At 46.6% G+C, this 26779-nt stretch overlaps 1 protein-coding gene, 1 long non-coding RNA gene and 2 pseudogenes across 4 annotated transcripts; 3 read left to right on the forward strand and 1 right to left on the reverse strand.

The window, feature by feature from the left end:
- Positions 1-421: 421 nt before the first annotated feature.
- Positions 422-26779, reverse strand: LOC149120676 (uncharacterized). 3 transcript variants are annotated; one of them, XR_016225085.1, is made up of 4 exons: positions 26675-26777; positions 7825-7867; positions 5956-6041; positions 422-998 (listed from the first exon to the last, which is right to left on the reverse strand). It is a non-coding gene; the product is annotated as an uncharacterized LOC149120676 (long non-coding RNA). The 3 variants fall into 3 exon arrangements; XR_016225086.1 differs by lacking the exon at positions 7825-7867 and having other exon boundaries at positions 5974-6041; positions 26675-26779; XR_016225084.1 differs by lacking the exon at positions 7825-7867 and having other exon boundaries at positions 26675-26776.
- On the forward strand, positions 12625-14604 carry LOC127492839 (glycerol kinase). The gene is given in 2 exon segments (XM_089320583.1): positions 12625-13139; positions 13142-14604. Coding segments are annotated over 2 exon segments (1659 nt in total). The 5' UTR covers positions 12625-12742; the 3' UTR covers positions 14404-14604.
- On the forward strand, positions 14429-16428 carry LOC127488024 (uncharacterized; annotated as a pseudogene).
- On the forward strand, positions 16628-20480 carry LOC138846726 (nucleolin pseudogene; annotated as a pseudogene).

Here is a 26779-nt window from a genome sequence, read left to right on the forward strand (position 1 = left end):
CCTGTAGATTTGAGAAGGAAATTGCTTTTGAAAACAATCATCTCAGCTGGCGCCGCAGCTCACTAGGCTAATCCTCTGCCTGCGGCACCAGCACCCCAGGTTCTAGTCCCGGTTGGGGCGCCGGATTCTGTCCTGGTTGCTCCTCTTCTAGTCCAGCTCTCTGCTGTGGCCCGGGAGGGCAGTGGAGGATGGCCCAAGTGCATGGGCCCTGTACCTGCATGGGAGACCAGGAGGAAGCGCCTGGCTCCTGGCTTCGGATCGGCACAGCGCCGGCCATAGCGGCCATTTGTGGGGTGAACCAACAGAAAAAAGGAAGACCTTTCTCTCTGTCTCTGTGTGTGTGTGTGTGTCTCTCTCTCTCACTGTCCACTCTGCCTGTCAAAAAAAAAAAGAAAGAAAGAAAACAATCATGTCAACACCATGCAAGAAAAAGAGTGGATCCACCTTTATTTAACACAGTAAGCCCACCAAATCCAGTGCAGCCACCTGCCAAACCAATCAACCTTGTTGGCTGTCACTAGATGACACTGTGTAGACGTGACAGAGTAATACTAGAGGCCATACAGGGAACATTTAGTTTCCGAGGTCATCTTGTGGATATCACACCAGCATCAGAGGTCCTCATGTGGACATGCAGTCAGTCTTAGAGGTCATCATCCAGACCTTGTACTGGTTTCAGTGGCCACTGTGGATATCTTCGTGGTAGCTCTACGTCCTGTGCTCCAGGTGGAACCCCCCGCCCCGCCCCGTCTCTCCAGCCCTTTCTGTGTCCATTCTGTGTCCAGAACTCTGGAGACCCGTCAGCACTGAGGCAAGAGACTGGAAGCTTTCCATTCACCACTGCAGGGTGCAGGGCTGAGATTTCATCCTTGCTGCCGGCCTGGCCCACTTCTCACACCCTCAATGCCAGCGGTCAGAAAAGGTGGGTTCACACACCCTCTCACGGCTGCTAGGACTCGCCGCAGGACATGCACGGCGTGCGCCCCCTCCTTGCTTTCCTAGGAAATGAAGGAAATTTAGCCTGTACTCAGGACTGCTCAGTCACAATTTTGGAAATGTAAACTGAAATGAAGTCCATAATCCCGTGTTTTTTCCATAAATGGTTATGGAATGCTTATGTGAAAACACAAGCTGTGGCGCAGAGGGTTAACCCTCTTGCCTTCCGTGCCAGCATCCCGTATGGACGCTGGTGGGAGTACTGGCTGCTCCACTTCTGGCTGCCCCACTTCCTATCCAGCTCCCTGCTAATGCACCTGGGAAGGCAGCAGAAGATGGCCCAAGCACCTGGGTCCCTACCATTCATGTGGGAGACTTAGATGGAGTTCCTGGCTTCTGGCTTCAGCCTGGATCAGACCAGGCAGCTGTGGCTGTATGGGGTTAAATCAACAGATAAGAGGTATCTGTGTCTCTCCCCCTCTCCCTCCCAACTGCTCTGTCACTCTGCGTTCAAATACATAAATCTTTTTTAAAAACTTATCTTTTAACTCTACTTTTTAAAAAGATCTATTTACTTATTTATTTATTTATTTGATAAAGCAGATTTACAAAGAGAGGGAGAGACAGAGAAAGGTCTTCCATCCACTGGTTCGCTCCCCAAATGGCTACAAAGCTGGAGCTGGGCCAATGAGAAGCCAGGAGCCTGGAGCTTCCTATGGGATTGTCATGTGGGTGCAGCTTTTCCAGACCATTAGCAGGGAGCTGGATCGGCAGTTGAGCAGCTGGGATTCGAACTGGCACCCATATGGGATGCCAGCACCACAGGCAGAGGCATCAACTATTATGCCACAGTGCCAGCCCCTGAACTCTTTTTTATGAACTTTTTGAAGTACCCTCGTGTGTATGTGTGTGTGTGTGTGTGTACACATATTTTGTGTTATGTCACAACCTGTAATCTGGAATAACAATGAATTCAATGTTCATAATAGACTAATGAATTAAATAAATGGAAGATGGTAGGAGCCTCAGTTCTCAATGCTGGAGGGAGAAGCTACAGATGAGCAAGTGAGGAAGGCTGCAATGGTCCGTGTCATACTGAATCAGAATCCATTGATTGCAGACATCAATATCAACTTTCATTCAGCTTAATATATAGACAGCTCCACATAGAAATATTTGCAATTAGGGGTGCAAATGTAGAATTCACAAGTATTTCCTTGTATTGTCAGTTACGAGAGTCAAGATGCAACAAGCATAGTCAGCTGCTAGATATAAGATTTTAAGGATTTATTTACTTATTTGAGAGGTAGATTACAGAGAGAGGGAGAGACAGAGAGAGAGGTCTTCCATCAGCTGGCTCATTCCCTAAATGGCCACAACAGCCAGAGCTGCACCAATCCAAAGTCAGGAGCTTCCTCCAGGTCTCCCACATGATTGCAGGGACCCAAGCACTTAGGCCACCTTCCACTACATTGCCAGGCCATTAGCAGGGAGCTGGATCAGAAGTGGAGCAGCTGGGACTGGAACTGGTGCCCATATGAGATGCTGGCACCACAGGCGGAGGCTTAACCTACTACACCACAGCACCAGCCCCTAGATGTAAGTTTTTAATATCATTCTCCCGTAATAGGAACCAGGAATCTTTGACGAAATGGCAGATACTAGGACTGGAACAGGAATTATGTGGGCCAAGGTAATCTTTAATATAAGACAATGAGGAGCAGAGAAAATAAAAACACGCAATTACCTCAGAGAAAACCGGCAGCCAATGGAAAGAACTCCCAGTGGCCAGGGCAGGAATGAACTGAGCAGCAAAATAATGCAGCGCCAGAGAATAATTTGAATGTTCAGGCATCCATAGTGGCATACATACAGAAATGAAGACTTTCTAGAATAGGATGTCATGCAGAAAATTGTCAAATAACAGACACTCAGCCATAAAGGAGGAGGAGACAAATTCCCACTCCTGAGCATGGGCCCAGCAAAAGAATACATACGATATGGAAAAGGGGGAAAGTAACTTCACACTGAGAAGCCGGAACACTCCCTGAGCCAGCTGACCAAAGTTAACATGAACAGGGATCAATCACCTAGAATGCATGAAGTGAGAACAGCGCCTCTGTGATGTTTTCCCAAAATCCTACCCCAGCCTAATTATGACAAAAATAAGGCAATATCAATGGAGGACATTTTTAAAATATCTATTTGAAAGGCTGAGAGAGAGGTGGAGATAGAGAGAAAGATATTTTCCATCCACGGATTCACTCCCCCATTGACCATAATGGTTAGGCTGGGCCAGGTTTAAGTCAGGAGCCAGGAACTCCATCCTGATCTCCTTCGTGCGTTGCAGCAGCCCAAGTACTTGGGCCATCTTCCACTGTTTTCCCAAGAGCATACAGGATGCTGGTATCACAGGTAGGGGCTTAACCCACTGCACCAAAATGCTGGCTCCCCCAATGGAAAACATTCTACAAAATACCAGACAGGCCCTCCTTAATACCGGCAAGACCTCAGAAAATTGTCAGGAGGACCTAGAGAAACCTGACAACTGAATTTCACATGGGATCTTGGGTGGACACTGGCACTGAAAAAAGTATAAACAAAGGAAACCGAAGAAATTACAGACTGTGGAGCCAGTGCTATAGCGTAGCAGGTAAAGCCACTGGTATCCCACATGGGCGGCAGTTCAAGCCCTGGCTGCTCCACTTCTCTTCTCTGCTGTGGCCTGGGAGAGCAGTGGAAGATGGCCCAATTCCTTGGGCCCCTGCACCCACATGGGAGACCTGGAAGAACCTCCTAACTCCTGGCTTCAGATCAGCCCAGCTCTGGCCGTTGCAGCCATTTGGAGAGTGAGCCAGCAGATGGAAGATCTCTCTCTCTCTCTCTCTCTCTCTCTCTCTGCCTCTGTAGCTACAACTTTCAAATAAATTTTTAAAATCCTTAAAAAAATTATAGACAGCACCAGCACTGTGGCATAGTGGGTAAAACCGCTGCACCACCCCCAGTGCTGGCATCCCATATGGGCGCCTCTTTGTGTCCTGGCTGCTCTGATCCAGCTCTCTGCTATGGCCTGGGAAAGCAGTAGAACATGGCCCAAGTCCTTGGGCTCCTGCACCCACATGGGAGACCCGGAAGAAGCTCCTGGCTCCTGCCTTTGGATCGGTTCAGCTCCAACCATTGCAGCCAATTGGGGAGTGAACCAGTGGATGGAAGACCTCTCTCTCTCTCTCGCTCCCTTTCTCTCTGCCTCTCCTTCTCTCTGTGTAGCTCTGATTTTCAAATAAATAATTTTTTAAAAAGTATAGACTGTAGTAAATTATAGTATATAAATTTTTTTCATTGTGATAAATGCTGTAAGAGGTTAAAATGAGAACGTATAAAAGTAGAAATCCCTAAATTTCAGAGCAATTTTGAGTAAATTTAAAACTATTCTGAAACTCTTATTTAAAATATTTGCTATATTTACAAAATATCTATGTGTTTAATTACTCATACTATTCTAGCAATTGGTGCTGTTAAAAAGTTATTTTTTAAAAAAGACTTACCTTATTTATTTGAAAGGCAGCATGACAGAGAGGAAGAGACAGAGTAAGACATCTTCCACCTGCTGATTCTCTCCCCCACATCAAGAGTGTGGAACTCCATCCTGGTCTCTCACATGGATGGCAGGGGCCCAAGTACTTGGGTAATCTGCTGCTGCCTACCCAGGAGCATTAGCAGGGAGCTGGGTCAGAAGCAGAGCCACAGGATACTCCGATCTGGTACTCCAATATGGGAAGCTGGCATCACAGGCAGCAGCTTAACCTGCTGCATCATAACCTTGACCCCTACCAAAAAAATCCTGATTTTTAATAACAGCATTTATGACATCAAATTAAATAATGCAGAAGAATGTATAATTTCAGATAAATGCCTTTTTTACGTGTTATATGTTAAAGTTATGACATATATGCCTGAACCTATTTATCATTTGTTTTCTTATGCTGTGGTTACACTCTTGATTTGCTTCCTAAAATGTTGGCCAACTTAGAAATGTACAAAACATTCACAATTTAGAGATTCAATTTCAATTCATGGTGGCACATTTTTAATGTTTATTTATTTATTTGAAAGCAGAGCTACAGAGGGAGAGGGAGAGGGAAAGAGAGAGGCAGGGAGGGAGGGAGAGGAAGAGGAAAAGGGAGAGGGAGGGGGAGAGGGAGAGAGGGAGGGAGGGAGGGAGGGAGAGATCTTCAATCAGCTGGCTCACTCCCCACATGGTCACAATGGCCAGGAGCCAGAGACTTCCTCCAGGTCTCCCATGAGGATAGCAGGGGCCCAAGGATGTGGACAATCCTCCCTGGCTTTCCCAGGCACATCAGCAAGGAGCTGGATCAGAAGTGGAGTAGCCAGGATATGACGCCATATGCGATGCCAGCAACACAGGCGGCAGCTTTACCCCATGCCAGGGCCTGCATATTCATATTTTCAAAAATGGAACTTCATAAAAAGAAAGGTAACAATGACAAATTGATTCATTGTGACTAGATCACTTATTCTAATATTTTGTTTCCAGTCATACCTCTTATCAGTAATAGGTCCTTGAGAAAAAACATTCAAAGAATGTGAACAGAATGTGGGTCACAATGACTCAATGTTATGTTGCTTTCTAAAACAGAAGACTTTAAAATAACATTCAAAATCAATTTCCTCAATGATTCATTGCAGAAAGTGATCAAACTAGAGAAAAAAAACCTTGTGGTTTTAGATGTTATTATGTTTTATGGGGGGTGGGGAATGGACGTTTAGGGATCATAAAGAATTTTTGGAAGTCCAAGCTGAACCTGTAATTACATGGTCACCATGGTTAATCATGACACTAACGTTAATAAAAGGATCTGCAGGGAAGGCATTGGACCTGGTGGTTAAGACGCCCACATCCCATATCAGAGCCCTTGGGTTCAGTGTCCGGCTCTGGCTCCTTACTCCAACTTCCTCCTAATGTGCACCCTGGGAGGTAACAGTGATGGCTCAACTCACTGTGTTCCTACAACGTACACGGAAGACCTGGATTGAGTTCCCGCCTCCTGGCTTTGGTCCATCCCAGGTCCAGTTGCTGCAGGCATCTGGGGAGTGAAACAAAAGATGGGAAACTTCTCTTGTCTTTCTCTATCAAATAAATGATTTTTTTCAAAAATTATCTGTGCTTTATTTTGTGTAATAAAATAGAAAATTAATTTTTAATGCTCTTAGAACATGTTAGAATTGAAATGCAAATAAATCAAAATACTCTTCCTACACTGGATTATGAAGCCCATCAGGAGTCGATGTGCCATATCATAAAATGCATTCACATTAACCACACTGTCATAACAACAGAAGCAAGTTTTATTGTCTCTGTTGAAAATTAAGAAAAATGGGTATATTACAAAATTATTAATAAACTAGAAACATGATACTGACATAAAAACACTCCTGACCAGACATATAATAATGGACAACTACAGCAGGTAGAAGCCATCATGTCCCTTTCTCAATGGTTATCTGCACTTTGTTCAGCTCACAATCTCCATATGCCAAACTTCTGCTTCTATTAATTCAGCTGGATTGGAAGAGCAGCCGGGACTAGAACCAGCACCCATATGGGATGCCGGTGCCACAGGCAGAGGATTAACCTACTGCACCATGGCACTGACCCCTGTTTCTAGCTTTTAAAACTGATTCACAGGGGCCAGTGCTGTGGTGTAGCAGAGAAGACTGCCGCCTGCAGTGTCAGCATCCCATATGGGCACCAGTTCATGTTCTGGCTGCTCCACTTCCAATCCAGCTCTCTGCTGTGGCCTGGGAAAGCAGCAGAAGATGGCCAAGTCCTTGGGCCCCTGCGCCCACATGGGAGACCTGGAAGAAGCTCCTGGCTCCTGGCTTCTGATTGGCTCAGCTCTGGCCATTGCAGCCATTTGGGGAGTGAACCAGTGGATGAAGACCTCTCTCGCGCTCGTTCGCTCTCACTCTCCTCTACCCTCCTCTGTAACTCTTTCAAATAAATAAAATAAATCTTTTAAAAAGAAATTCAAACTTCAATGAAGCACACTATCCAGTGTCTTTTCCAAAAATGATGATGGAAACTATACAAAAACTCAACAAGGACACAACAGAGCTAATCTACACTATCAACCAAATGGACCTAACTGATATCTACAGAATATTTCATCTCACAGCTGCATACACATTCCTTTCAGTAGTGCATGGAACTTTCTCTAGGATAGACCATATGCTAGGCCATTAAGCAAGACTCAACAAATTCAAAAAAACTAAAATTGTGCCATGTATCTTTTCTGGACACAACAGAATGAAGCTGGAAATTTACAACATTAAAAAATAAAAGGGGCTGGTGCTGTGGCATAGCAGGTAAAGCCGCCACCTGCAGTGCCAGTATCTCATATGGGCACCAGTTCAAGGCCCAGCTGCTCCACTTCCAATCCAGCTCTCTGCTATGGCCTGGGAAAGCAGTAAAAGATGGCCCAAGCCGTTGGGCCCTCACACCCACATCGGAGACCCAGAAGAAGCTCCTGGCTCCTGACTTCAGATGGGCACAGCTCCAGCCATTGCAGCCTTCTGGGGGAGTGAATCAGTGGATGGAAGACCTCTGTGTGTGTGTGTGTGTGTGTGTGTGTGTGTCTGCTTCTGCCTCACTGTAACTCTGCCTTTCAAATAAATAAATAAATCTTTTAAAAAATAGAAAATACACAAACACATGGACACTGAACAACACACTACTGAACATACAGTGGGTTACAGAAGAAATCAAAAGAAAAATAAAAGCATTCCTAGAAATGAATGAAGATGACAGCACATCCTATCAAAAAGCAGTGTTAAGAGGAAAGTTTATAGCAATCAGAGCCTACCTACCTCAAGGCACCAAATAAATGATCTAACAATGCATCTCAAGGACCTAGAAAAGCATGAACAAGCCAAAACCAAAATTAGTAGGAGGAAAAAAACAACAAAAATTATAGAAGATATAAACAAAATAAAATGTAAAAAATACAAAAGGTCAGTGAAATGAAGAGCGGATTTTTTTTTTTTGACAGGCAGAGTGGACAGTGAGAGAGAGAGACACAGAGAGAAAAGTCTTCCTTTACCGTTGGTTCACCCTCCAATGGCCGCCGCGGCTGGCACCGCGCTGATCCGATGGCAGGAGCCAGGAGCCAGGTGCTTTTCCTGGTTACCCATGGGGTGCAGGGCCCAAGCACTTGGGCCATCCTCCACTGCACTCCCTGGCCACAGCAGAGAGCTGGCCTGGAAGAGGGGCAACCGGGACAGAATCCGGCGCCCCGACCGGGACTAGAACCTGGTGTGCCGGCGCCGCTAGGCGGAGGATTAGCCTAGTGAGCCACGGCGCCGGCCGAAGAGCTGATTTTTTAAACATAACACAATTGATACACCATTGGCCCAACTAACCAAAAAAAAAAAAAACTAAGGGAGAAACCACAAATTAATAAAGTCAGAGAAAAATGGAGATATTACAAGTGATGTCACAGAAATAAAAAGTCATTGGGAATTACTACAAACAGCTATATACCAACAAACTGGAAATTCTAGAAGAGATAGGTAATTTCTGTATACATACAATCTACCAAAATTGAGGAATGACGACATAGAAAACCTAAACAGACCAATAACCAAGACAGAGATTGAATCAGTAAAAGACCCTCCCAACAAAGAGAAGCCTAGGATCAGATGGCTTCACTGCTGAATTTTACCAAAGTATTTTAAATATTATTTTATCCTATTTATTAAATATTTGTTTATTTGAAAGTCAAAATTATACAGAAAGAGAAGAAGCAGAGAGAGAGAGAAAGAGGTCTTCCATTTGCTGGTTCACTCCCCAAATGGCCACAATGGCTGGAGCTGCGCCAGTCCGAAGCCAGGAGCCAGGAGCTTCTTCCAGGTCTCCCAAGCGAGGGTGCAGGGTCTCAAGCACTTGGGCCATCCTCCACTGCCCTACCGGGCCACAGCAGAGTTAGATAGGAAGTGGAACTGCCGGATCTTGTACCAGCACCTATATGGGATGCTGGCACTGCAGGCAGTGGCTTTACCCACTAAGCCACACACCAGCCCCTATTTTATTCTATTTGAAATGCAGAGTTATGGGAGTGGGGGAAGGATAGAGATCTTCCATCCACTGGTTTACTCTCCAAATGGCCACAACAAGGGCTAGGCCACACCAAAGACAGGAGCCAGACCTTCATCCAGGTCTCTCATATAAGTGCAGGGGCCCAAATATTTGGGTCACCTTCTGCTGCTTTCCCAAGCACATTAGCAAGGAACTGGATAGGAAGTGGTACAACCTGATCTTGAACAAGCATGCATATGGGATGCTGGCATTGTGGGCAGCAGCTTAACCAATTACACCACAACACTGGCCCACTACTAAACTTTTAAAGGATAACTAATGCCAATTCTTCTCAAGCCATTCAAAACAACTGAAAGGAAGGCAATCCTCCCACAGAAAAAGATACAACAAAGAAACAGAACTATAGACCAATACCCCTGATTAACATGGATGCAAAAAAAAAAAAAAAAAAAAACCCTCCACAAAATACTAGCTAAGGGGCCGGCACTGTGGCACAGCATGTTAAAGTCCCAGCCTGCAGTGCCGGCATCCCATGTGGTCACCAGTTCAAGTCCCACCTACTCCACTTCCAACCCAGCTCTCTGCTGTGGCCTAGGAAAACAACAGAAGATGGCCCAAGACCTTGAACCCCTGCACCCACGTAGAAGACCCAGAAGAAGCTCCTGGCTCCTGGCTTTAGGTTGGCACTGCTCCAGCTGTTGCAGACACCTGGGGAGTGAACCAGTGGATGGAAGACCTCTCTCTCTGCCTCTGCTTCTCTGTAATTCAAATAAATAAATCTTTAAAAAATTACTAGTCAATCAAATCCAACAACATATAAAAAAGAACATCCACCCAGACCAAGTGGGATTTATTCCAGGCATGGAGCGATGGTTCAACATATGTAAATCAATAAATGTGATACATCACATTAACTGAAGAAGAAAAACCATATGATTATCTCAAAAGATGAAGAGAAACCATTTGATAAAATACAATATTCATTCAAGATTAAAAAAGAACTTAAGCAAATTGGATATAGAAGGAACACACCTCAACACAATCAAGAAATATATATGACAAACTCAAAGCCAGCCTCACATTCAAAGGGAAAAAGCTGGAAGCATTTCCACTAAAATCTGGAACCAGAAAAGGATGCCTACTTTCTTTTTTTAAAAAAAGATTTATTTGTTCGACAGGCAGAGTTACAGAGAGACAGAGGCAGAAGCAGAGAGTAAAAGGTCTTTCAGCCACTGGGTCACTCCCCAAATGTATTGGGCATTGCCTAAAACCTCCATTACAATACGGCGCCTGGCGGATGTTCGAGGGGCGTGTTTGCGGCTGCTGTGGTTAAGCTACGAACGATCAGACCGCCGGCAGGGATAGGTCCGCTTTAGTTCCGGACACGTGGACAGCACATGATCCCTATATGCCCCTGTGCGTGGTCCACCTGTGCCTGCGTGACCTGTTCACTGATTGGCTCCCCTACTGCGCATGTCTTTCATAAGCTTTATAAGCCTGTACACTTCCTCAATAGAGCGGTTCCTGCTTCGACAGAACTCACAGGTGCGTGCTGCGGTGTGCTTGACCCGTCGACCTTACCTCTCCCGTTTGCCTTGTCGGGGAGTGCTTGCACTGTCCCTGCTGGTCAGGGGCCAGCCTCAGGCTTAACACCCCAACACAAATGGTCACAATGTGCAGAGCAGTGATGATCTGAATCCAGGAGCTTCTTCCAGGTCTCCCAGGTGGGTGCAGAGGCCCAGGGACTTGGGCCATCCTCCACTGCCCTCCCAGGCACATTAGCAGTGAGCTGTATAGGAATTAAAGCAGCTGGGATCCGAACCGCCACCCACATGGGATGCCAACACTGCAGGCAGTTGCTTTACCCACTACGCCACAGCACCAGCCCCAAGGATGCCTACTTTCACCATTGCTATTCAATATAGTCCTGGAAGTTCTAGCCAGAGCTATTAGACAAGAAAAAGAAATCAAAGGTATACAAATGGGAAAGAAGGAAGTCAAATTATCTGTTTACAAGTGACATTTTCCTACATTTAGGGGAACCAAAAGATTCCACTAAGAGACTACTGGGGGCCTGGCACTATGCAGTAGGCTAAGCCTCCACCTCCAGCACCGGCATCCCATGTAGGTGCCAGTTCAGGTCCCAGCTGCTCCTCTTCCAATCCAGCTCTCTGCAATGGCCTGGGAAAGTATCAGAAGATGGCCCAAGTGCTTGGGCCCCTGCACCTGTGTGGGAGACGCAGAAGAAGCTCTTAGCTCTTGGCTTTAGATCAGTCCAGCTCTGCCCATTGCAGCCATTTGGGGAGTGAACTTTCTTTCTCTCTCTCTCTCTCTCTCTCTCTCTCTCTCTCTGGAATACCTCTGTGTGTGTATGTATGTGTGTGTATGTATGTGTGTGTGTTCCTCTCAAATAAACAAACAAAATCTTTTTTAAAAGAGAGATAGAGAGACTACTGGAACTCATTAGAGAGTTTGGCAAAGTTATAGGATAGAAAATTAACACAAAAATCAATTGCCTTTGTATACACAATATCATGGCTGAGAAAGAACTTGTAAGATCAGTCCCATTCACAATAGCTACATTATATATCTTGAGATAAATTTAACCAAGGATATGAGAGATCTCTACAGTGAATATTACAAAACATTAAGGAAACAAGTAGAAAAAGAAAAAAAAATGGAAAAACTTCCCATGTTTGTGGACTGGAAGAATTCATATTATCAAAATGTCCATACTACAAAAGCGATTTACAAATTCAAAGTAATCCAAATCAAAATACCAAGGATGGAGCCAGCATCGTGGTACAGCAGGTAAATCTGCCACCTATGACACCAGCATCCCAAATGGGTGCCAGTTCACGTCCCAGCTGCTCCACTTCCAATCCAGCTCCCCAGTGATGGACTGGGAAAAGAACAGAAGATAGCTCAAGTGCTCAGGCCCCTGCCATCCACATGGGAGGACTCAAATGAAGCTCCTGGCTCCTAGCTTCAGCCTGACCCAGGCTTGGCTGTTGTGGCCACTTGGGGAATGTCAATGGATGGAGAACCTCTCTCTACCTCTCTCTCTCTCTCTCTCTCTCTCTCAAATAAATAAACCTTAAAAAATACCAAAGGCATTTCTCAGATCTAGACAAACAATCCTAAGATTCATACGGAAACATAAGAGACCCCGAATAGCTGAAGCAATTTTAAATAACCTTAAACAATAAAAACAAAGCCAGAGGCATCAGAATACCAAATTTCAGGACATACTATAGGCTGTACAGCCTGGTACTGGTATAAAAATAGACACGTGGACCAATGGAACAGGATAGAAACCCCCAGAAGTTAATCCATGAATCTACAATCACCTAACCTTCGACAAAGGAGCTAAAGTCACTCCTTGGAGAAACAGTCTCTTCACAAATGGTGATGGGAAAATTGGATCTATGCATGCAGAAATATGAAGCAAGACCCCTGCCTTAAACTATAGAAAAATCAACTTACAAGGGATCAAGAATCTAATACTAACACCTAAAACCATCAAATTACCAGAGGAAACACTGCAAGATACTGGCATAGAAAAGGATTTCTTGGCTTTCAGCGGACTCGCGCTGTCTGGCCCGCCGGACTCACCGCCAGCTCCTCCCCCGTCCGCCGCCGTCACCCGGGAAACCGGCCGTGCTTGCCCGCCGACCTGAAGCTGGTTTCATGGCAGCCACGAAGAAAGCAATTTTGGGGCCGTTGGTGGGGGCAGTGGACCAGGGCACCAGCTCGACGCGCTTTTTGGTTTTCAATTCAAAAACAGCGGAACTACTTAGTCATCATCAGGTGGAAATAAAACAAGAGTTTCCAAAAGAAGGATGGGTAGAACAAGACCCTAAGGAAATTCTGCAGTCTGTCTATGAGTGTATAGAGAAAACGTGTGAGAAACTTGGACAGCTCAACAATGATATTTCCAACATAAAAGCTATTGGTGTCAGCAACCAGAGGGAAACCACCGTAGTATGGGACAAGTTAACTGGAGAGCCTCTCTACAATGCTGTGGTGTGGCTTGATCTAAGAACCCAGTCTACTGTTGAGAATCTTAGTAAAAGAATTCCAGGAAATATAACTTTGTCAAGTCCAAAACAGGCCTTCCACTTAGTACTTACTTCAGTGCAGTGAAACTTCGTTGGCTCCTTGACAATGTGAGAAAAGTTCAAAAGGCTGTTGAAGAAAATAGAGCTCTTTTTGGGACCATTGATTCATGGCTTATTTGGAGTTTGACAGGAGGAGTCAATGCAGGTGTCCTCTGTACAGATGTAACAAATGCAAGTAGGACGATGCTTTTCAATATTCATTCTTTGGAATGGGATAAAGAGCTCTGCGAATTTTTTGAAATTCCAATGGAAATTCTTCCAAATGTCCGGAGTTCTTCTGAAATCTATGGCCTAATGAAAGCTGGGGCCTTGGAAGGTGTGCCAATATCTGGTTGTTTAGGGGACCAGTCTGCTGCATTGGTGGGACAAATGTGCTTCCAGGATGGTCAAGCCAAAAACACGTACAGAACAGGTTGTTTCTTACTATGTAATACAGGTCATAAGTGCGTATTTTCTGAACATGGCCTTCTGACCACAGTGGCTTATAAACTTGGCAGAGACAAACCAGTATATTATGCATTAGAAGGTTCTGTAGCTATAGCAGGTGCTGTTATTCGCTGGCTAAGAGACAATCTTGGAATTATTAAGTCTTCAGAAGAGATTGAAAAACTTGCTAAAGAAGTGGGTACTTCTTATGGCTGCTATTTTGTCCCAGCGTTTTCAGGGTTATATGCACCTTACTGGGAGCCCAGTGCAAGAGGGATAATCTGTGGACTCACTCAGTTCACCAATAAATGTCATATTGCTTTTGCTGCATTAGAAGTGGTTTGCTTCCAAACCCGAGAGATTTTGGATGCTATGAATCGTGACTGTGGGATTCCACTCAGTCATTTGCAAGTAGATGGAGGAATGACAAGCAATAAAATTCTGATGCAGCTACAAGCAGACATTCTGTATATTCCAGTAGTCAAGCCCTCAATGCCTGAAACAACTGCACTGGGCGCTGCCATGGCAGCTGGAGCTGCAGAAGGAGTTGGTGTTTGGAGTCTCGAACCCGAGGATTTATCAGCTGTCACAATGGAGAGGTTTGAGCCTCAGATCAACGCTGAGGAAAGTGAAATACGTTATTCTACGTGGAAGAAAGCTGTGATGAAGTCAATGGGCTGGGTCACAACACAGTCTCCAGAAAGTGGTGACCCTAGTATCTTCTGTAGTCTGCCCTTGGGCTTTTTTATAGTGAGTAGCATGGTAATGTTAATCGGAGCAAGGTACATCTCAGGTATCCCATAATTAATAGAACTGATGGATTCCCAAGATGCAAGCTTTTTATGTAATGAGAGAATCCAGCAATTCTATCTCTTAATGTGATGACACTATTCATAGACTCTGATTTTATTTATAAGCCACTTGCTGCATGACCTTCCAAGTAGACCTGTGGCTTGAAATAAAGAAAATGCAGCAGAAAGAATGCTGTGGGAAAAAAAAAGAAAAGGATTTCTTGGCTAAAACCCCAGAACAGACAATGAAAGCAAAAATAAGTAAATGAGATTACATCAAGCTAAGAGGCTTCTGCACAGCAAATGAAACAATCAACAAAGTAAAGAGGCAACTGACAGAATGGAAGAAAATATTTGCAAACTATGCATCTGATAAAGGATTAATAGCCAGGATATAGAAGGAGCTCAAGAAACTCAACAACAAAACAAACAACCCAGTTAAGAAACAGGCAAATCGGGGCTAGTGCTCTGATGTAGTGGATAAAGCCATGCCAGCATCCCATATGGGCACCAGTTCAAGTCCCAGATGCTCCACTTCCAATCCAGCTCTCTGTTATGGCCTGGGAAACCAGTGGAAGATGGCCCAAGTCCTTGGGCCCCTGTACCCACATGGGAGACCTGGAAGAAGCTCCTGGCTCCTGGCTTCATATCAGCCCAGCTTCAGCAACTGTGGCCATCTGGGAAGCGAGCCAGCAGATGGAAGACCTCTCTTTGTCTTTCTCTCTTGCCTCTCTGTAACTCTGCCTTCCCAATAAATAATAAATCTTTTTTAAGAAAGAAAGAGAGAGAGAGAGAGAGAAAGAAAGGAAGGAAGGAAGGAGGGAGGGAGGGAGGGAGGGAGAGAGGGAGGGAGGGAAGAAGGGAGAAATAGAGAAAGAGAGAAGGAAAGGGAGAAGGGAAGAGGGTGGCAAGGAGAGCGTGGGAGAAAGGGAAGGAGGGAGGGAGATATCATGTTCTCAGAATTTTATTACAAATAACATTGAACCTGTTAAAACTAATTAAAATTAAAATAAAATTTTTAAAAAACAAAGGCTTTTGCCTCGGTTTGTAGCTCTCAATGGCAGCCAGGCATACATGCTCCAGTATCATCAGTACCCACGGCCACCACTGACGCTGCTTGGGTTCCTCTAGGCTCATCTGCACCACACACTCTGCCGTCATAAGCCACCACCACAGTGAATCTCGCAGAGGTTTGTAGAAACTAAGGTGACCCCAAAAAATGGCTCCTCCCCCAAGGAGGTAGAAGGGGACAGTGAAGAGGAGGAGCCATCAGAAGACAGAGAAGATGACAGCTGTGGAGAAGAGATGGGCATCCCTCCAGAGAAAGGGGAGAAGTCTGGAGCAGCTCCAACAAAGAAGACAAAAAAGCCTGAGGTTGCCTCTCTTGCCAAGAAAGCAACTGTCACCCCAGCTTTGCAGGGGGCCACCACACCAGCCACAGCAGTGGTGACACCTGCCAAGAAGGGAGCCACACCAGGCAAAGCACTGGTTGTAGCCCCAGGAAAGGAGGGCACCGTCTCCAGCCAAGGGGGCAAAGAATTGCAAGAATGCCAAGAAGTAAGACAGTGATGATCACAGGAAGGAAGATGGTGAGGATGAGGATGAATTTGAGCCAGTGGTGGGTGATGAAGGCAGCAGCAGCTGCCCCTGCCTCAGAGAAAAAGGATGACGAGGGAGACGATGATGAGGATGAGGATGAAGATGATGAGGAAGATGACTCTGAAGAAGCAGCTATGAAAATCACACCAGCCAAAGGAAACAAAGTTCCTGCAAAAGTTGTTCCTGTGAAAGCTAAGAGCATGGCTGAGGAGGAGGAGGAAGATGAGGAGGAGGAGGTGGAAGAGCCTGTCAAAGAAGCACCTGCAGGACTGGCGCTGTGGCACAGTAGGTTAAACCTCCACCTGTGGTGCCAGCATCCCACACTGGTGCCAGTCTGAGTCTCGGCTGCTCCACTTCTGGTCCAGTTCCCTGCTCACGGACTAGGAAAGTGGTAGAAGATGGTCCACGTGCTTGGGCCCCTGCAGCAGTATGGAAGACCTGGAAGAAGCTCCTGGCTCCTGGCTCCTGGCTTTGGATCAGCGCAGCTCCAGCCATTGCAGCCATTTGCAGAGTGAACCAGCAGTTGAAAATCAACCTCTCCCTTCTCCCTCCCTCCCTCCCTCCCTCTCTCTCTCTCTCTCTCTCTCTTGCTTTCTCTGTAACTCTGCCTGTCAAATAAATAAATAAATCTTTTTTAAAAAGAAGGAGAAGCAGCACCGGGAAAACAAAATAAGGAAATGACCAAACAGCAGTTCCTGAAGCCAAGAAACAAAAAGTGGAAGCCACAGAACCAACCACATCTTTCAGTCGGTTTGTTGGAGACCTTACTTCTATCAAATATGCTCCTGAATTGAAAGCTGGTATCCGCAATGTGTTTGCTAAAAACAATCTTGCTGTTGTGGATGTCAGAACTGGTACAACCTGGAATTTTGACTATGTGGCTTTTTAATCTGCTGAGGACCTAGAAAAAGCCTTGGAATTCACTGGTTCAAAAGTCTTTGGCAATTAAATTATACTGCAGAAACTGAAAGGAAAAGACAGTCTGAAGGATCCAGATGGGAGGACACTTTTGGCCAAAAATTTCCCTTACAAAGCCACTCGGGATGAACTAGAAGTGTGTGAGGCTGTTCTGGAGATCCGACTAGTCGGCAAGGATGAGAGGAGTAAAGAGATTGCTTATCTTGAAATTAAAACAGAAACTGATGCCAAGCACACCTTTGAAGAAAAGCAGGGAACAGAGACGGGCGGGCGATCTGTTTCCCTGTATACACCGGAGAGAAAGGTCAGAATCAAGACTGCGGAGGAGGAAAGCACAGGACTTGGAGTGGAGGATCAGAAACTCCAGTTTAGCAATCTCTCCCACAGAGCAACAGAAGAAACTCTTCAGGAAGTCTTCGAGGAGGCCAGCTTTTATCAAAGTGCCACAGAATCAAATGGCTGACCTAAAGAATACGCATTTACTGGATTTGTTTCACAATGCTGAATAAGCCTTAAGTTCCTGTAATAAATGGGAAATTGAGGGCACAGCAGCCGGGATGGAGTTACAACCACCCAGGGGATTGTCCAACGCAAGAAACCAGCCCTTTAAGGCCTTGTTTGTGGGAGGTCTGCCTGCAGACCCCACTGAGGCGACGTTACAAGAATCCAGTGGCTCCATCCCAGTGAGGATGGTGGCGGACCAGGAAACCAAAGCCTCCAAAGGGTTTCAGCTTGTAGATTTCAACTGTCAGGAGGATGCCAAAGGTGCCAAGGAGGCCATGGAAGATGGGGAAACTGACGTAAACAAAGTTATCTCAGACTAGGCCAAGCCCAAGGGACAAGGCAGCTTCAGGGGCCATGGTGGAGGCCAAGGCGGCTTTGGAGGCTGAGGCGGCTCTAGAGGCGGAGGTGGCGGCAGAGGCCAAAGCAGGCTTAGCGGGTGAGGAGGTTCCCAGGAGGCAAGGGAGGAGGTGGAGGCCACAAGGGAAGAAGACCAAGCCTGGGCAGTTTATTCCATTCCTGTCTTTCCCTCTCCCATTTGAAAGAAAGGACTCTGGGGTTGTCGCTCCCCCTCTTCGTGGAGGAACGACACTGAACCCTGCCTAGGCTTCATATCCGAGTCACGGCACCATTATGTCACTCCCCGTCTTCGTGGAGGAACGACACAGGACCCTGCGCTGTTCTTTGGTCTGCTCGGCCCTCCCCGGGTTTGCTGCTGGTTCTTCCCGGGTTGGCCACCGTCCCTTCCACCTCCATGGAAGGGCGGTTCCCCCTGCCACTTTCCCCACTTCCGCGGGGGAGTGGCACACCGCCGGCCGGCTCTCTCGGGGGCTGCACAGGTGTTCCTCAGGTGTTCCTGGTGCATGTTGTCTCTCTCCTCCTTTATAGTCCTCTTCCACCAATCCCAACTCTGCTACCCACACGCCGAGTACGCTGCTCTCCTCCAATCAGGAGCAGGTCCTGCTGTTTATTGGTTGTACTGGAGGCAGCTGTGTAGAAACTGTTTCCTCCTCTCCCAGCGCCATATTGTGGGAGAGCAGATGCATAGAATAAGTCTTAATTCCAGTAACAGTCTAGTCCGAGTTGCTCCCCACATGGGGTTTTTACTCTCTGACCTGACCAATGACATGGTTTTTACTCTGTGCCCTGTGGATACTCCAAAACATGGTATGGGGGGCCGATGCTGTGGCACAGAGGGTTAAAGCCCTGGCCTGAAGTGCTGGCATCCCATATGGGTGCCGGTTCTAGTCCTGGCTGCCCCACTTCTGATCCAGCTCCCTGCTCTGGCCTGGGAAAGCAGTAGAGGAAGGCCAAAGCCCTTGGGCCCCTGCACCCATGTGGAAGCGTGTGGGAGACCCAGAGGAAGCTCCTGGCTCCTGGCTTTGGATCAGCACAGCCCCGGCCATTGTGGCCATTTGGGGAGTGAACCAGCAGATGGAAGACCTCTCTCTGTCTCTACCTCTCTCTGTAACTCTTCTTTCAAATAAATAAAATAAATCTTAAAAAAAAATAAAAAGACATGTCATGATCCTGCAGTCTACTTAGAAATCCACATAGGTAACCTTTCAAGGGCCATCTGCTTGTTGGTTTTGACTGGATATTTATAAACTTTAAAGAGATGAATGGTAGAGCTAACCCTTATCTGTAAGTTTTGAATTTATATTGTTTTATCCCATGTACAAAACTGTTTCTTTCCTACAAATAGATTTGTTTTCCCTCCACTTGTAAAGAAAAACAAAATATTTTATCATGATTTTTGCTTCAGTGACTTTAGGACAAATCAAAAGTCCTAAACTCTGAGAAAAAGAAAAAGAAAACTTATCTCCAAACAAAAATCAGCATGTAATTATGTATAGCAGCTGTTTTCTTCATGGTAAAAATTTAAAATAATCAGAATGTCCTTCAATAGCTGAATTCATAACCAAATTGGGGTACATCCATGCAATCAGATATATTAGCAATAGAAAGGAATGAACTTTCAATCCATGCAAAGACAAGTGTGACTCTTACAGGCATCTTGCTAAGTGAAAGCAGCCAGTCTGACAACATTCTAAAAAAACAAAAAGGCATGCTTACAGAAATGATGCACAGGTCAGTGACTGCAAGGGTGAGGATTATGAATATTCTATGCAATACCTAGCACTATGCATCTGATAAAACCTATAGAATTTTATAGTCCAATGACTAAATTGCAATCTATTAAAGTTAAATTATTTGGGATGTGAGAATACCCAAAGATGGAATAGAGAATGTAACAAAGAATCTGCTCTAAGTATATGGAAAACTCATTTCATGTGGTAGGCAATAAAATGCAGTAAGTCACTTTGGAAATAAGTGGAATCTGTGGACAAAACGTACTGTCTAGAAACAGCGGACTCTGTGAAGTTCTTTCCCACAGGAGTAACCGTTACTCCTGAAACCACTGAATCTGTAAAAGGAAAAACATACTTTCCTCGCCGGCGCCGCGGCTCACTAGGCTAATCCTCCGCCTAGCGGCGCCGGCACACCGGGTTCTAGTCCCGGTCGGGGCGCCGGATTCTGTCACGGTTGCCCCTCTTCCAGGCCAGCCCTCTGCTGTGGCCAGGGAGTGCAGTGGAGGATGGCCCAGGTGCTTGGGCCCTGCACCCCATGGGAGACCAGGAGAAGCACCTGGCTCCTGGCTCCTGCCATCGGATCAGCGCGGTGCGCCGGCCGCAGCGCGCCGGCCGCGGCGGCCATTGGAGGGTGAACCAATGGCAAAAGAAGACCTTTCTCTCTGTCTCTCTCTCTCACTGTCCACTCTGCCTGTAAAAAAAAAAAAAAAAAAAAAATACTTTCCTCTATGTTCTCTAAGCTTCACTTCTGACAGCAAATGTCAGCAGGAGGTTCCCACAGCAATCTCCCATCTCTCAGAACCAACTGGGTCAAGGGCTCAGTCACACAAGACAGTCGTCCACTTCAGCTGCCAATCACAAGCATGGGGGCCCAGTGTACCCTCACTTCTGTCTGACCACCAGACTGGAGGTTCCCACAACCCCCTTCACAGGTTTGATGAATGCCTATCATGGCTCAGGGAACTCAGGGAAACACTAATGCTCACCAGGCCTGTCAACCAGGAGAGATCAAGGAACTTACAAAGAACTGAATGGATCAAATACACATACTAGAACAAAAGATGCTCACAGCAGCCCTATCACTCAGGATATCATGAGGGTTTTAGAAGTGAAACACTAAGAACTGGGAGCAGAGACAAAATATGAGTGTATTTCAAAAAGTTACCAGAAAATGGAATTAAAACATAAATTTATTTTGCTGCAAAAAATAGTTTGAAATCCATGAATAGCTGTTTCACTAAAAGTTTATGGAAAATACATATTATGAAAAACTGTGCATCGATTTCAAATTTTCATTGTACCAAAATAAACATTTTCGTCTTTTAATTCCAGTTTTCCATGAAGCTTTTGAAGCACCTTTGTGTGTACATGTGCACATTTCTAATTATGTCACAACCTGCAATCCTGAACAACAATAAATTAAATGTTTGTGGGGAGCAACTCGGACTAGACTAAGTTGCTGGAATTAAGACTTATTCTGTGCATCTGCTCTCCCACAATATGGCGCTGGGAGAGAAGAAAACAGCTTCTACACAGCTGCCTCCAGTTCAACCAATAAACTGTAGGACTTGCTCCTGATTGGAGAGCAGCGTACTCAGCGTGTGGGCAGCCGAGTTAGGATTGGTGGAGGAGGACTATAAAGGAGGAGAGAGACGGCATGCACCAGGAACATCTAAGGGGAACATCTAAGGGGAACACCTGTGCAGCCCCCGAGAGAGCCGGCCGGCGGTGTGCCGCTCCCCTGCGGAAGTGGGGAATGTGGCCAGGGGGAACCGCCCTTCCACGGAGGTGGAAGGGATAGTAGCCAACCCGGGAAGAACCAGCAGCAAACCCGGGGAGGGCCGAGCAGACAGAAGAACAGCGCAGGGTCCTGTGTCATTCCTCCGTGAAGAGGGGGAGCGACAATGTTCATAATGTGGGTCTGGCGCTGTAGTGCAGCGGGTTAAGGCCCCAGCCTGCAATGCCAACATCCCATATGCTCGCTGGCTCAAATCCCGGCGGCTCCTCTTCTGATCCAGCTCTCTGCTATGGCCTGGGAAAGCAGCAGGGGATGGCCCAAGGCCTTGGGATCCTGCACCCCCATGGGAGACCCTGAAGAATCTCCCGTTTCCGGATCGGCACAGCTCCAGCCATTTGTGGCCATCTAGGGAGTGAACCAGCAGATCGAAGACCTCTCTGCCTCTGCCTCTCTGTAACTCTGCCTTTCAAATAAATAAATCTTTAAAAAATAAATAAATGTTCATAATGGGATGACTAATAAAATAAATGGAAGCTGGCAGGAGCCAGGTTTCTCAGTGCTGGAGTGAGAAGTCACAGATGAGCAAGTGCAGAGACCTACATTAGTCACACCAGATCAAAGTCCATTGATAGAGGCATCAGCATCAACTCATGTTTAGTTTAATATATACACAGACAGTTCCACATAGAAATATTTACAATTAGGTGTGCACACGTAGGTTAGAATATAAACATGGATTTCCTTCATTGTCAGTGGTGAGAGTCAAGATTCAAAGGGCTCATTTAGCTGCTGGATACGTTTTCAATACCATTCTCTAATAAAGGTATCTTTACTAGAGGGGTCTTTATTCCAGAGGTCTTTGAAGGACTGACTGACACTAGGACTGGGACAGGAAATACGTGAGTCAGGATATTCTTTACATATCACAAAATGAGGACTCGAGAAAAGAAAAACATGAAATTACATCAAAGAAAAGCATTAGCCAATGGAAAGAGCTCCCAGTGGCCAAAACAATAATGAACTGAGCAACAAAATACTTTGGAACTGTGTAACAACCAAAGGCCTAGAGTAACCATCCAAGTGTCCATAACAGCATAAGTAAATGAAAAGGATTGTTAAAAACACAGTTTGATAGAAGTCTCTTGTGCAGAAGAATGTCAAATATCTGAGTGTAGATGCTCAGCCATTAGAGGTGGAGCCAACTCCCCACTCCGCTGTTTAAGTGTGGGCCCTACAGATTGATTTTCTCCAAAAGAATACGCACAGCATGGACCTGGGGGGAAGCAAATGCACAGTGCAAGCACTGAAACACTCCCTCAGCCAGGCGACCAGAGTTAGCATGAACCAAGATCATTCCCTTGACAGCATGAAGTGAGAACAGCACTTCCCCTCTGTGATCTGCTTCCAGAAAGTCCGTAACCCCAGCCTAATGTGACAAGAACAAGTCAATGCCAAAGGAGGACACCCTACAGAATCTGACAGGTCCCAGCCAGTGTCACAGCCAGGAGGAATCTGAAGGTGGGATCCTCGATGGGACCCTGGAATTGAAAAAGACAGAACTCAGGGAAATAAAGCAAAGTGTAGGCTTTACTACATTACAGTAGAACAATATCTTCTCAATGTGACCAATGATGTAAGATGGTAACCAGAGAAGAAACTTAGTGCTGGCACTGTGGTGCAACATCCATGTCAGAGGGCCAGTTCAAGTCCCAGCTGTTCCTCTTCCAATCCAGCTCCCTGCTAATATTCCTAGGAAAGCAGCAGATGATGGCCCAAGTGCTTGGGCCCCTGCTCCCAGGTGGGAGACTCAGTGGAGTTCCAGGTTCTGGGCTTCAGCCTGGCCCAGCCCCAGCCACTGCAGCCATTTGAGGAGTCAACCACCGGATGGATGATCTCTCTTGCTTGCTCACTCTCTGTCTCTCCCTCACTCTCTGTCACTCTGTTTTTCAAATAAATAAATATTTTTAAAGATTTATTTATTTATTTGAAAGATGGAATTGCAGAGGCAGGGGCAAAGAAAGATAGAGATCTTCCATCTGCTTTCACTCCCCAAATGGCCAAAGGCCAGAGCTGGGACAATCCAAAGCCAGAAGCCAGGAGCTTCTTCCAGGTCTCCCATATGGATGCAGGGGCCCAGGGACTTTGTCCATCTTCCATTTCTTTCTCAGGCACATTAGCAGAGAGCTGGGTTGGAAGTGGAGCACCCAGGATTCAAACTGGTACCAGGATGCTGGAGCTGGAGGCTGGGCCTTTAACCCACTGCACCACGGTGCCAGACCCATAAGTAAGTATTATTTTAAAAAAGAAACTAAAGGCTACATAGGAAATATCTACATTTTCAAGCAATTTTGTGTAAATCTGAAAGTACTCTAAAATAAAACTTTATTCAAAAACATCCTTATATGCTAAATATTTACTTATTTATGCTATTATTATCAATACTGCTAAAAATTATGGTTTTAATAATAGCATTATGACAGAAAATTAAAGCATTCAGACTTATGTATAACTTCAGATGCCTCTTTCACATTTATACAGATATGTACAAATGTATTTTTCAATTTTTTCTTATGCTGTGGTTATGTACTTGCTTTGCTCTCTAAAAAGTCGGTCACTTTGGGGCTGGCACTGTGGTGCCCTAGGTTAACCCTCTGCCTGTGGTACTGGCATTCCCTATGGGGGCCAGTTCCTGTCCCAGCTGTTCCTCTTCCAATTCAGCTCTCTGCTATGGCCTGGGAAAGCAGTGGAAGCTGGCCCAAGTGCTTAGGCCCCTGCATCTGCATGGAAGACCCAGATCCTGGCTCCTGGCTTTAGACTGGCTCAGTTCTGGCAGTTGCAGTCATTTGGGGAGTGAATCAGCAGATGGAAGACCTTTATCTCTCTGTGTGTATGTGTGTGTGTATGTGTGTGTGTGTGTAACTCCACGTCTCAAATAACAAAATCTTTTTTTAAAATGATATCCAAAATTAATTTCCTTAATGATACACTGCAGAAAGTGATGAAAACAGAGAATCAGAAAGGGCAGCACATTCTGAGTGACTTTAGATGCTGCCATGTCTTATGGGAAAAACAAACCTGCTCTTTAGGGAGGCTGGTATCTGTCACAGATGCCACTGTGGGGGGGTGGTGGTAATGTGGTGCAACAGGCTAAGCCTCTGTGGTGATGGCATCCCATACAGGCATCAGTTCAATTCACTGCTCCACTTCCAATCCAGCTCTCTGCTAATGGCCTGGGAAAGCTGCAAAAGATTACTCAAGTGCCTGGGGCCCTGTACCCACATGGAAGACCCAAAAGAAGCTCTGGGCTCCTGGCTTCCTATCAACCCAGCTCTGGCTGTTGAGGCCATTTGGAGAGTGAACCAGTGGATACAAGAGCTCTCTCTTTCTGTCTGTAACTCTGCCTGTCAAATAAACTTAAAAATCTTTTTTAAAAAATGCCACTCGGGACACCTACATCACCTATCAAAGTCCTGATTCCAGCTTCCTGCTAATTGGCACCGTGGTAATTTCCACAAGTGAAGACTCAAGTACTTGGGTCTTTAATACCCACAGGGGATATCCAGAATGAGTTCCAGCCACCTGGATTTTGTCCTGGAACTTGGGGATTAAACTAGTAATGGGAAATCAATCTCTCTCTCAATCTCTCTCTCTCTCTCTCTCTCACACACACTAATATTTAGAAGTATCTGTGCGGGGCCGGTGCTGTGGTACAGCGGGTTAACGCCCTGGCCTGAAGCGCCAGAATCCCATTTGGGTGCTGGTTCAAGTCCTGGCTGCTCCACTTCTGATCCAGCTCTCTGCTATGGCCTGGAAAAGCAGTAGAAGATGGCCCAAGTCCTTGGTCTCCTGCACCCATGTGGAGACCCAGAAGAAGCTCCTGGCTCCTGGCTTCAGATCGGTGCAGCTCCAGCCATTGTGGTTATTTGGGGAGTGAACCAGCAGATAGAAGACGTCTCTCTGTGTCTGTACCTCTGCCTCTCAAGTAAATAAACAAATCTTTGGCAGAGTTACAGAGAAGCAGAGGCAGAGGAAGAAAGAGAGAGGTCTTCCATCTGTTGGTTCACTCCCCAAATGGCTTTAATGGCTGGAGCTGGCCGATACGAAGCCAGGAGCCAGGAGCTTCTTCTGGGTCCCCCACGTAGGGGTGGGGCCCATGGACTTGGGCCATCTTCTACTGCTTTCCAACTTCTACTGCTGGCCCAACCCTGGCTTTTGCAGGCATTTGGGGAGCAAATCCACAGGTGGAAGATTCTCTTCTCCCTCTGTCATTCTGCCTTTGAAGTAAAAATAAATAAATTTATAAAAACTTTTTTAAAGATTTATTTATTTATTTAATTTATTTGAGAGGCAGAGGTAGAGAGAGAGAGGTCTTCATCTGCTGGTTCACTCCCCAGATGGCTGCACTGGTTGGGTCTGGGCCAGGCTGAAGCCAGGAGCCAGGAGTTTCTTCTGGGTCTCCCATGCAGATGGCAGGAGCCCAAGGACCTGGGCCATCCTGCAATGCTTCTTCCAGGCCATTAGCAGGGAACTTGAGGAGAACCGACACCCACGTGGGATGCCACATCACAGGCAGCGGCTTCACTATGCACCACCCCAGCCCCATACATGTTAAAAAACATTCACAGGGATCAGCACTGCAGAGCAGCAGGTTAAGCTACGCCCCCACGCCCGCATCCCACATCAAGTCCCAGCTGCTCTGTTTCTGATGCACCTTCCTGCTAATGCACCTGGGCAGGCAGGAGATGACTGCCCAAGGGCGTGGGCCCCTGGAACCCAACTGGGAGATCCCAAGATTCCTGACACGTGGCTTTGGCCCAGCCCAGCCCTAGTCGTTGCAGCCACCTGGGGAGTGAACCAGCGGATGGAAGCTTGGTGTGTTTGTGTGCGTCCCTCTCTGTCACTCTTCCTTTCAAATAAATAAATTTAAAAAAAGGTAATAAAAGGGGCTGGCTCTGTGGCACAGCAGATAAATCCCAGATGGGCGCCAGTTCGAGACCCGGCTGCTCCACTTCTGATCCAGCTCTCTGCTGTGGCCTGGGAAAGCAGTGGAGGATGGCCCAAGTCCGGGGCCCCTGCACCCACGTGGGAGACCCTGAGGAGGCTCCTGGCTCCTGACAGGCCCAGCCCGCGATACTGTGGCCATGTGGGGAGTGAACCAGCGGGTGGAAGACCTGCCTCTCGCTCTCTCTCTCTCTCTCTCTCGCTCTCCCTCTGCCTTTCAAATAAATAAATAACTGTTAAAATAAAATAAAAACGCTAATAAGCCCAGCCCCGGGGCCCGCGTGGCCCCAGGACTGCACCCCCCGGGAGCTCGGGCTGCGGAGCCGCGAGGTCTGCAGTTTCCCGGCGCCTCTCCCCTTTCTGTGGCGGACCCGGCCTGAGGCCCTCGGGGACGCGCTCCTCCGCCAGGCCGCCCCGAGAAGCCCCTTCCTCACCCGCTCCTCGCGCTGCCTCCAGGCGCGACCCCCGGCGCGGCAGCCGGGCTCCTCCCGCGGACGCGGCCCTCGAGGTCTCCGGCTCCGCGGAGGGCCGGCGACGCC

Source organism: Oryctolagus cuniculus, chromosome 18 (assembly GCF_051225735.1).
Source record: "Oryctolagus cuniculus isolate XC-2025 breed Fujian yellow rabbit chromosome 18, ASM5122573v1, whole genome shotgun sequence".
Taxonomy (NCBI): Eukaryota; Metazoa; Chordata; class Mammalia; order Lagomorpha; family Leporidae; genus Oryctolagus; species Oryctolagus cuniculus.